This window comes from Ursus maritimus, unplaced genomic scaffold, assembly GCF_017311325.1.
Source record: "Ursus maritimus isolate PB19 unplaced genomic scaffold, ASM1731132v1 scaffold_10, whole genome shotgun sequence".
Taxonomy (NCBI): Eukaryota; Metazoa; Chordata; class Mammalia; order Carnivora; family Ursidae; genus Ursus; species Ursus maritimus.
Window position 1 is genome coordinate 1,421,585 of NW_024423344.1, and position 11,423 is coordinate 1,433,007.

General features: G+C 40.4%; 1 protein-coding gene across 2 annotated transcripts in view; it reads left to right on the top strand.

Annotated features, from left to right (window-relative positions):
* The window catches only part of MPHOSPH8 (M-phase phosphoprotein 8), a 73,316-nt gene that overhangs the window by 50,990 nt on the left and 10,903 nt on the right, over nucleotides 1-11,423 (top strand). For both annotated transcript variants that reach the window (XM_008692271.2, XM_040621147.1), the window contains 2 exons: nucleotides 1,479-1,633; nucleotides 4,264-4,418. In XM_008692271.2, the coding sequence (XP_008690493.2) occupies nucleotides 1,479-1,633; nucleotides 4,264-4,418 (310 nt within the window). The remainder of the gene's footprint in view (nucleotides 1-1,478; nucleotides 1,634-4,263; nucleotides 4,419-11,423) is intronic.

The window sequence follows — 11,423 nt, forward strand, 5'->3', positions numbered from 1 at the left end:
GAGCAGGCACTTACGAGTTGATCTGAGGAGGAGGAAGGCAGTGTCCAGAGAGGAAGGGGTCAAGGGACTGTTTGTTGCTTCTGCCTAGAGAAGAGCTTAAAGCATATTTAACTACTGTCTAAATAAGACTGCCTATAACCATATTTAAATTTCGTTTCTGGTTTTTTGTTTTGTTTTGGTCTGGTTTTTGTTTGTGTTGGGTTGGGGGTTTTATTGGTACTGGTTCCTTAAGCTTTAAGAATTTAGTATATTAAATTGGTTTTTAGAATTGGAAGAAATAAACACGGGGAGAGATTTTCAGAAATTTTTGAAACAATTTAAAAAACCTTTCATCTCAGAAATCATATATAAAATTTTCATTACCAGAGTGTGAGGGTGTGGAGAAAGCACATTCTTCTCACCCACCGATGTGGGACATATAATTGGTTCTAGCAGGGCTTCTCAACCTTCCCGCTCCTGACATTGTGGACCAGATCATTTGTAGGATATGTAACAGCATCCCTAACCTCTGCATCAGATGTCATTAGTACCCACCCTGTAACCACCAGTAATATCTCCGTACATTGCCTGGATTCCCCTGGGGGGGCAAAACCACCCCAGTGAGAACCACTGGATTACATCCTTTTGAAGGGCATTTGTCAGATCCCCCGTGAGATGCATGCCCTTTGACCTTGCTCTTGCACAGCTTAGAAACCTACTCTGTAGAAACACTGTCTGGAGTGGTAGCACATCGGATGGCCTTGTTCTTGGAGGAAAGCGTACTGGCTTGCCCTGGTCCTTTACAATATATTATTTAATTTCAGCCTCAGTGTTCTGAGGCAGAAGTACTGTGACCCCCTTTTGACAAATAGAAACAGTGAGACTCAGAATTAGGGACTTACTTGAAGTCCCATAGCTTTGTAAATAACAGACAGGAGAGAACATGGATGTAGGTCTTTTTACTCTAGAAAGGTCTTTGAACTGTGTCCAGGTCCATCTTAAATTTGCCAAATTCAAATTTGTATTTATGCTTAATTAGTCTCCTTTAAAGCAGCTTCTAGGGAAATTTTGAAATTATTCTGTGATGCTAAGAGACTTGAAAAATGGAGCACGCTAGAGCTTAGAAAGGCCTGGTTGATCAATGATGGAACCTGTCCTGAAGCTGACTACCTGAAGAAAGGCCTGGTATTTGTTCTGTCTTGGGACAGAAGTATCTTTTTCGGAGTTGCCCATCTCCCCAGGAGTCAGGGGTAAAGTTGAATGTAGCAGATTTCAGTACTGCTCACAGAGTAAAAGGAGTGTACCACTGTTGGTTTACATAACAGTTTGTAACCCTTGGTGAGACCTGATGCCAGGTTTTCTTCCCCCTGTCCAACATTCTTGTCCTTCTCTTCACAAAGAACTCCCAGGCTCACATGTGGAGAAAGGGGCAAACACAGATTGGTAGTTAACTTATTTTACAGCTAAGTAATTACTACTCCTTTTCCCCCCCGCCGTAGGCCTGTAAAAGAGGAAATTCTGATATTGTACGACTTGTAATTGAGTGTGGAGCTGACTGCAATATTTTGTCAAAGCACCAAAACAGTGCACTGCATTTTGCAAAGCAGTCTAACAACGTGTTGGTGTATGACTTGCTGAAGAATCATTTAGAGACGTAAGTGTGAGCGAATGTGCCCTGGTTAAGTCAGAGTCTGTTTGGACACATCATAATTAAAATGGCCTGTGTATAATTGCTCAGACAAAGATTATTAAGTGGAAGTCCTGACAGGTTTCTATTCTCAAAAGATCGTAAGTTTAGTAAGTGGCATATGAATTATTTTTCTGACTGTTACTGAGGTCTCAAACTTTCAAACTTAACAGTGTCCTATCTGGGAGTATCTCATTAAAATCTTAATTATGCTCGTAATTTGCCTCATGCTTTCTTAAAACTGTTTAATCCGTAGTTCTTTTTTTTTTTAATAGACATAATTTTTTCAAGCAGTTTTAGGTTCACAGTGAAATTGAGCCAAAAGTCCAGAGAGTTCCTATATATCCTCTACTTCCATACATGCACAACCTCCCCTACTGACATCTGTCACCAGAGTGGTGCATTTGCTAAAACCAGTGAGCCTGCATTGACAGTTACCACCCAAAGTCCATGGTTTACATTCGGGTTCACCTTGGTGTTGTGTGTTCTGGGGTTTTGACAAATGTATGACATGTACCCACCATTAGTGTCATACAGAATAGCACTGCCCTAAAAATCCTCTGTGCTCTGCCTGTTCATCCCTTCCTGCCCCGGACCCGTGGCAGCTCCTGACCTTCTTGCTGTCTCTGTTGTTTTGCTTTTTCCAGAATGCCATGCAGTTGCCCTTTTCAGATTGGCTTCTTTCACTTAGTAATATGCATTGAAGACTCCTCCATGTCTTTTTTTTTTTTTGCTTTAATTCCAGTTAGTTAACATAGCATTATATTTCAGGTGTACAATATAGTGATTCAGCAGCTTTGTGCATTACTCAGTGCTCATCGCTCTTAATCCCCTTCGCTGATTTCCCCCATCCCCCACCCACCTCCCCTGTGGGAACTATCAGTTTGTTCTCCATAGTTGTCTGCTTTTTGGTTTGGATCTTTATTTTTCCTTTGTTCATTTGTTCTGTTTCTTAAATTCCACATATGAGTGAAATCATATGGTATTTGTCTTTCTCTGACTTACTTCACTTAGCATTCTATCTACTCTCTCGAGCCGTCCATGTTGCAAATGACAAGATTTCACTTTTTATGGCTGACTAATATACATACCACCTCTTCTTTATCCATTCATCATCTATCGATGGACACTTGGCTGCTTCCATAATTTGGCTGTTGTAAATAATGCTGTGTAAACATAGCGGTCCTCCATATCTTCATGGCTTGATACCTTATTTCTTTTTAATGCTGAACAGTATTCCATTGTCTGGATGTACCGCAGTTTATCCGTTCAACTTCATGCTTTTTCAAAAGAATTCTAAATCATTTTATTTCAGTCGAAAGTTCATACAGGTAATTTAGAAGCTTTTTTCTAAAGAATTATTTCGGCTTACTCAGCCATCAAAAAGAATGAAATCTTGTCATTTACAACCATGTGGTTGGAACTAGAGGGTATTATGCTAAGCAAAATAAGTCAGAGAAAGACAAGTACATGATTTCATTCATGTGGAATTTAAGAAACAAAACAGATGAACATAGGGGAAAGAAAGGAAAAATAAAATAAAATGAAAATTAAGAACCACCATAAGGACCATTAGGCAAACCATAAGAGATGCTGAACTCTAGGAAACTAAGGGTTGCGGGAGGGAAGGTGGGGGTGGGTAGGGATAATTGGCTGATGGGCATTAAGGAGGGCACTTGATGTAATGAGCCCTGGGTGTTATATGCAACTGATGAATCACTAAATTCTGCCTCTGAAACTAATAAAGAAAAAGAATTATTTTGGCAACACATAACAAACTTCACAAACAGTAAATACAAGTAAGGTGTTTATTGTTCAAAATAACAGGGAGTCCATGGGTAGGCAGCTGTGGGCAGGAAAAAGCCACTCTTCCCCTCTTCCCCTCCACCACCCTTAGGGTGTGACTTGGATCTTCATGCCTGCATGATGCTTATTCCAATTCCAGGATATATTCTAAGCAGAAAGTAAGGTAAATTTCAGACGAGAGACAAAAAAAAAACAAACCAAAAGGACATGTATGTGGTGAGTCTGCCCATCAGCAGCCTTTGCTGGGAGCCTTACCCAAATGGTAATTTCTCTGTGTGTCCGTGAGCCAACACAGTGGATTGCCACTCCTAAAACTGGGATATCCTGGGCAAACCAAATGAGTTGGTTACCTTCCCAGCAAGATTGTTTAAAAATATTTCCTGAGTTAGCACTGATCATTTTATTTAACTGCCTTCTAAACTAAGTACTATAAAGATGTGTATGGCAGTTCTCAAATTTATTAATAGAATTTTCATTTTCATTAGAAAGATAAGTCTGTCTGTATACCAGGAACTATTCAGAAGGCTGGGAAGATGGAGACAGCAGCAGGGGGAGAAGACTTGCCCTCTTAGAGCCTAAATTCCCTGTGACAACATAGACAGTAAGACAGATAGTGTGTCAGATGCTAAGTGCTAAAGAAAAATAGAGTGGGGAAGCAGGATGAGTAGGAAGTTACATTTATTTTAAAGGTTGATATGGGAAGGCCTCACTGGTATTCAGCAGTTTGATAATATGACTCCTGGTTATTTTCTACATTAATAATAACAACTCTTACTGTATTTTTTGACTAGACTTTCAAGAGTAGCAGAAGAAACAATAAGGGACTACTTTGAAGCACGTCTTGCTCTATTAGAACCAATTTTCCCAATAGCATGTCATCGTCTCTGTGAGGGGCCAGATTTTTCAACTGATTTCACTTACAAACCCCCACAGAACATACCAGAAGGTAAGCCTATGTTTTTCTGTTTGAAAAGTGACACTGTAAATATCAGCTGGTTTTTAATCAGACGAGATCGGGCGCATTCAGGGTGGTATGGCTGTAGACTATGAGCTGATTTTTAAACAGAACTCTGTGAATATAATCTTAACAGAATCCCATTATGTATAATAATTATGTAAAATAGTTAACAGCAGAGCTACTCTGGCAGAAAAAAGAGACCCAGCTGATACCTACCATCCCAGGTGACTTTGAGGGATCCACAGAGCACTGTGTTACCACTTGTTAAAAAGCATAGGGGTGCCTGGGTGGCTCAGTCGGTTAAGTGTCTGACTCCTGATTTTGGGTCAAGTCACACATGATCTCAGAGTCGTGAGATCAGACCCTGAGTTGGGCTCTTTGCACAGCAGGGAGTCTGCTTGAGATTTTCTCTCTCGCTCTGTCCCTCCATCGGGACCAATAAAGCCCTCAAATAAAGAAATAAATATTTAAAAAATTTTTAAAAATGAGAAGCATGGAAGTTGGGGCTGTTCTTTCTGCCCATGGGTCCTGTCCCCCGTGCTTTAATGAAACCACCTTTTTTGCACCGGGGGGTGGGGGGGGTGGGGAGGGGAACGTATGGAAGTTGGATCTTAATAATTGTACTGCCTTTTGTTAAAATTGAGTTTTATTAAAATTTAGCTAGCTTCAAGATGATAAGCCCAGAATCAGTATTTTTCCTGAATTTTATTAAAAGAAAAAGTCACTGTTTTGGCTCATAGGAAAGTTGAGTAGCAGAGATGGAAACTTCAGTTCTGCTTCCTAGCCTCTGCTTAACAGCTGCTCTGTAAGCAATACCATGACATGGCGTGGCCCTTCTTTAGGACATGGACGCAGCATGTTTAAGTGGAGAGAACACTGCCTCTGCCTTCATGAAAGTACATATTTAAAAAAATATGTATTGGACGCCTGGGTGGCTCAGTCAGTTAAATGTCTGCCTTTGGCTCAGGTCATGATCTCAGGGTCCAGGGAACAAGTCCTGCCATCAGGCTCTGTGCTCAGTGGGGAGTCTGCTTCTCCCTCTCCCTCTGGCCGCCCACCCTTGTTCATATTCCCTCTCTCAAATAAATAAATAAATATTTAAAAAATATTTATGTATTCATTAATGAAAATTTAAAATACAACCATACCATGAAAATTTAATTAAAGACAGCCATTCATAACACCTGTGTTTAGTGAACTTGACATTGAAGAATCATTTGTGGTTTCAACCGTCCAAATGGATTGCTTCCATTGCTGGGTAGTGAGCACGAGTTTGGGGAACAGGGTATAGCAGTGGCTGAGCTGATCCGGGCCAGTCTCCCAGCATCCACAACTTACGGGCTTCAGTGTACCTGGACCGCCTTAGGGTTACTCAGTTTTTTTTTCTGCACATGCACAATGTCTATGGCCACCAGAAATCTTCTGTCTGAAATCTAACCAAAGATGCCTCGTCATCCTCAGATACAAGATCCTGATAGGTTTTCCCAACCCTTGGTAGTCAGTGTGGTCTCAGCCTGCCCTGGGAGCTTGTTAGAGATGCAGATTCTCAGGCCCCGCCCAGGCCTGCCTCTCAGTTGACACCCTGGTGAGATCTCAGGTGATTTATCAACACACTCAAGTGTGAGAGGCACTGACCTTGGTTCCTTGAGGGGATTTTGATTGTGTTTAACAACGAGTTTGGATGGAGAAAACATTTATACTGATTCCATGAAACAACTGCTAGCAAACTGATAGCATTCCTCGGGTCATTTTATATCTGTGCAATTGAAGATTTGTCGGACTAGATCTAACTCATTTTGGTTAGAATAAACAGCACCTGAACGAAGGATTTTCAAATAGGATTTTCTCTGTAAACCACTAGTCCCCATTCAGGCCATTTTGAAGTGTTACCACTACTCTCCAATAACAAATACTCTAGTCAACCTCTGTCCCAGATTAGATGCTCATTCATAGTGGAGCTGAGGGGAAAAAGACAAGGAATGGTCCCTATATTGTCTGTAGGCCTTTTCTTCCTTTGAACCTTAGCACTCTGCGGGTGCGGGTGGGTACTGATTGCATTTCAAAGCTGGAGAGCAAAATCAGTATGACAAACCTTAAATATCTTGAAAGGAGAGGAGAGCGAGCCAGGGGCTCGGCATGTCCTCCTTTCCCTGGGACCTAGAACAAGTAAAGCCAATGGTTCCTTAGGGTGTCTTTTATGAAGTCTCCTCTTGTTTATAATTGGGCTGGGTCACTGTTTTTTCATCTTAAAAATGGCTTACCAGAAAGGTCAGAGTTCATGTATCTATTTTCTTTTCTTTCTTTTTTTTTTTTTTTTTACTTTTTGAGACATTTAGTTTTGGGTTTTTTTTTAATGATTTTTTATTATATTATGTTAGTCACCATACAGTACATCCCCGGTTTCCGATGTAAGGCTCGATGATTCATTAGTTGCGTATAACACCCAGTGCACCATGCAATACGTGCCCTCCTTACTACCATCACCAGTCTATCCCATTCCCCCACCCCCCTCCCCTCTGAGGCCCTCAGTTTCTATCTCATAGTCCATAGTCTCTCATGTTTCATTCCCCCTTCTGATTACCCCCCCTTTCTTTATCCCCTTTCTTCCCCTACTGATCATTCTAGTTCTTATGTTCCATAGATGAGAGAAATCATATGATAGTTGTCTTTCTCTGCTTGACTTATTTCACTTCGCATTATCTCCTCCAGTGCCGTCCATGTTGTAGCAAATGTTGAGAACTCATTCTTTCTGATAGCTGAGTAATATTCCATTGTATATATGGACCACAACTTCTTAATCCAGTCATCTGTTGAAGGGCATCTCGGCTCCTTCCACGATTTAGCTATTGTGGACATTGCTGCTATGAACATTGGGGTGCATATGGCCCTTCTCTTTACTACGTCTGTATCTTTGGGGTAAACACCCAGTAGTGCAATGGCTGGATCATAGGGTAGCTCAATTTTTAACTTTTTAAGGGACCTCCACACTGTTTTCCAGAGTGGCTGTACCAACTTGCATTCCCACCAACAATGTAGGAGGGATCCCCTTTCTCCACATCCTCTCCAACAATTGTTGTTTCTTGCCTTGTCTATTTTTGCCATTCTAACTGGCGTAAGGTGGTATCTCAGTGTGGTTTTGATTTGAATTTCCTTGATGGCTAATGATTTTGAACATTTTTTCATGTGTCTGTTAGCCATTTGTATGTCTTCATTGGAAAAGTGTCTGTTCATATCTTCTGCCCATTTTTTGATTTGTTTATTTGTTTCTCGTGTATTGAGTTTGAGAAGTTCTTTGTAGATCTTGGATACCAGTCCTTTATCTGTAGTGTCATTTGCAAATATATTCTCCCATTCCGTGGGCTGCCTCTTAGTTTTTCTGACTGTTTCCTTGGCTGTGCAGAAACTTTTAATCTTGATGAAGTCCCATAAATTCATTTTATCTTTTGTTTCTCTTGCCTTTGGGGATGTGTCATGAAAAAGGTTGCTTTGGCCGATGTCGTAGAGGTTGCTGCCTATGTTCTCCTCTAGAATTTTGATGGATTCCTGTCTCACATCGAGGTCTTTCATCCATTTGGAGTTTATTTTTGTGTATGGTGTGAGAGAGTGGTCAAGTTTCATTCTTTTGCATGTAGCTGTCCAATTTTCCCAGCACCATTTATTGAAGAGACTGTCTTTTTCCCACCGGATGTTTTTTCCTGCTTTATCAAATATTAGTTGCCCAAAGAGCCGAGGGTCCATTTCTGGGCTCTCTATTCTGTTCCATTGGTCTATGTGTCTGTTTTTGTGCCAGTACCATGCTGTCTTTGTGATCACAGCTTTGTAGTACAGCTCGAAATCCGGCATTGTGATGCCCCCAGCTTTGTTTTTCCTTTTCAACAGTTCCTTGGAGATTCGGGGCCTTTTCTGTTTCCATACAAATTTAAGGACTATTTGTTCCAGTTCTTTGAAAAATGTCCTCGGTATTTTGATCGGGATAGCATTGAAAGTGTAGATTGCTCTGGGTAGCATGGACATTTTAACTATGTTAATTCTTCCAATCCATGAGCATGGAATATCTTTCCATCTTTTTATGTCTTCCTCAATGTCTTTCAAGAGTGATTTATAGTTTCTAGAATATAGGTCCTTTACGTCTCTGGTTAAGTTAATTCCAAGGTAACGTATGGTTTTTGGTGCTATTGTAAATGGGATGGATTCCCTAATTTCTCTTTCTTCGGTCTCGTTATTCGTGTATAGAAATGCAACTGATTTCTGAGCATTGATTTTGTATCCCGCCACGTTACTGAATTGCTCTATAACTTCTAATAGTTTGGGAGTGGCTTCTTTTGGGTTTTCCATATAGAGTATCATGTCATCTGCAAAGAGAGACATTTTGACTTCTTCTTTGCCAATTTGAATACCTTTGATCCCTTTTTGTCGTCTGATTGCTGTTGCAAGGACTTCTAGTACTATGTTGAATAATAGTGGCGAGAGTGGGCATCCTTGTCGAGTTCCTGATCTTAAGGGAAAGGCTTCCAGCTTTTCCCCATTGAGAATAATATTTGCAGTAGGCTTTTCATAGATGGCTTTTATGAGATTGAGAAATGTACCTTCTATTCCTACACTCTGAAGGGTTTTAATCAGGAAAGGATGCTGTATTTTGTCAAATGCTTTTTCGGCATCGATTGAGAGGATCATATGGTTCCTGAGTCTTTTCTTGTTGATATGATGTATCACGCTGATTGATTTGCGAATATTGAACCACGCTTGCATCCCAGGTATGAATCCCACTTGATCGTGATGGATAATCCTTTTAATGTACTGTTGGATTCTATTAGCAAGTATCTTGTTGAGGATTTTGGCGTCCATATTCATTAGGGAAATCGGTCTGTAATTCTCCTTTTTGAGGGGGTCTTTGCCTGGTTTGGGGATCAAGGTAATATTGGCCTCATAGAATGAGTTTGGTAGCTTTCCTTCTGTTTCTATTTTTTGAAATAGCTTTAGGAGAATAGGTATTATTTCTTCTTTGAATGTTTGGTAGAATTCCCCAGGAAAACCGTCCGGGCCTGGAGTTTTGTTATTTGGAAGGTTGTTTATCACTGACTCAATTTCTTCATAATTAATTGGCCTGTTTAAGGAATCAATTTCTTCCGGTTTCAATCTTGGTAGTTTATAGGTTTCCAGGAAGGATTCCATCTCTTCCAGATTGCTTAGTTTATTGGCATATAGCTGTTGATAAAAATTTCTAATAATCCTTCCAATTTCAATGGTGTTCGTCGTGACCTCTCCTTTTTCATTCATAATTTTAATAATCTGGGTCCTTTCTCTTTTCTTTTGGATAAGTCTTGCCAGTGGTCTGTCAATTTTATTGATTCTCTCAAAGAACCAGCTTCTAGTCCTGTTGATCTGCTCTACTGTACTTCTGGTTTCTGCTTGATTGATTTCAGCTCTAATTTTGGTCAACTGCTTCCTCGTGCGTGGATTAGGCCTGTCCCTCTGTTGCTGTTCCAGCTTCTTGAGGTGAGAATATAAAAACTGCATTTTAGATTTTTCTATTCTTTTGAGTGAGGCTTGGATGGCTATGTATTTCCCCCTTAGGACTGCCTTTGCAGTATCCCATAGGTTTTGGACTGTTGTATTTTCATTCTCATTGGTCTCCATAAATTGTTTAATTTGATTTTTGATTTCCTGGTTTATCGAGTCATTCCTGAGCAGGATGGTTCTTAGTCTCCAAGTGTTTGAGTTTCTTCCAAATTTTTCCTTGTGGTTGAGTTCCAATTTCAGAGCGTTGTGGTCTGAGAATATGCAGGGGATAATTTCAATCTTTTGGTATCGGTTGAGACCTGTTTTGTGTCCCAGAACATGGTCTATTCTTGAGAATGTTCCATGGGCATTAGAATAGAATGAGTATTCTTTGGTTCTGGGGTGTAGTGTTCTATATATATCTATGAGGTCCAACTCGTCGAGTATGGCATTCAAAGCCTTTGATTCTTTGCTTAGTTTTTGCCAGGGTGTTCTGTCTATTTCTGAGAGTGGAGTGTTGAGGTCCCCTACTATTAATGTATTTTTATTTATATGTCTCTTTATTCTGGTTAAGAGTTGGCTTGTGTATCTTGCTGCTCCCCTGTTGGGGGCATATATATTTATAATTGTCATATCCACTTGTTGAATACTTCCTTTAAGAATAATATAGTGCCCTTCTGCATCTCTAACTATAGTCTGTAGTTTAAAATCCAATTTATCTGATATGAGAATTGCTACCCCAGCTTTCTTTTGAGGTCCATTTGCGTGAAAGATGGTACTCCATCCCCTTACTCTCAGTCTGAATGCATCTTTGGGTTCGAAATGAGTCTCTTGTAGACAGCAAATGGATGGGTCATTTGGCCGCTTTCAGTACTGTATCCTTGGATCTAATATTTGCGAATTGTACTATGACGTGACGTGTCATAGGTTTGTCGTGGTTGAGCTTGGGAGGGGTCCTCTCTGCCTCTTGGACACAAATGTTTGTTTCCCGTGCTAGATTAGGGAAGTTTTCAGCTACAATTTGTTCAAATATCTCTTCTAGACCTCTGTTTTTCTCCACCCCCTCGGGGATGCTGATGATTCTAACATTGGATCACATTGGATCGTTTCATTGAGTCAGTAATCTCCCGTAACCTACATTCATGGGCTTGGATTTTTTTAAAGCATCTTCTATTTTGGTTTTTTCCTCTATTAACCCATCGTCCAGTTCACTCACCCGTTCCTCTGCTTCTGTGACCCTGGCTGTCAGAGTCTCTAGTTTTGCCTGCATTTGGCTCATAGAATTTTTAATTTCTGTCAGATTCGCTCTCATTTCTGTCCTTAGGGATTCTATATTCTCAGTAACCTTTTCGTTAATACTTTTTTCAGTTCTACTCATCATTTTGACCATCGTTACTCTGAATTCCATTTCTGATACTTTGGTTACATCCATATCCATTATTTCTGTGGCAGAGGCCACAGACTCACTGTCTTTTCTTTGCTGGGGGGGGGGGG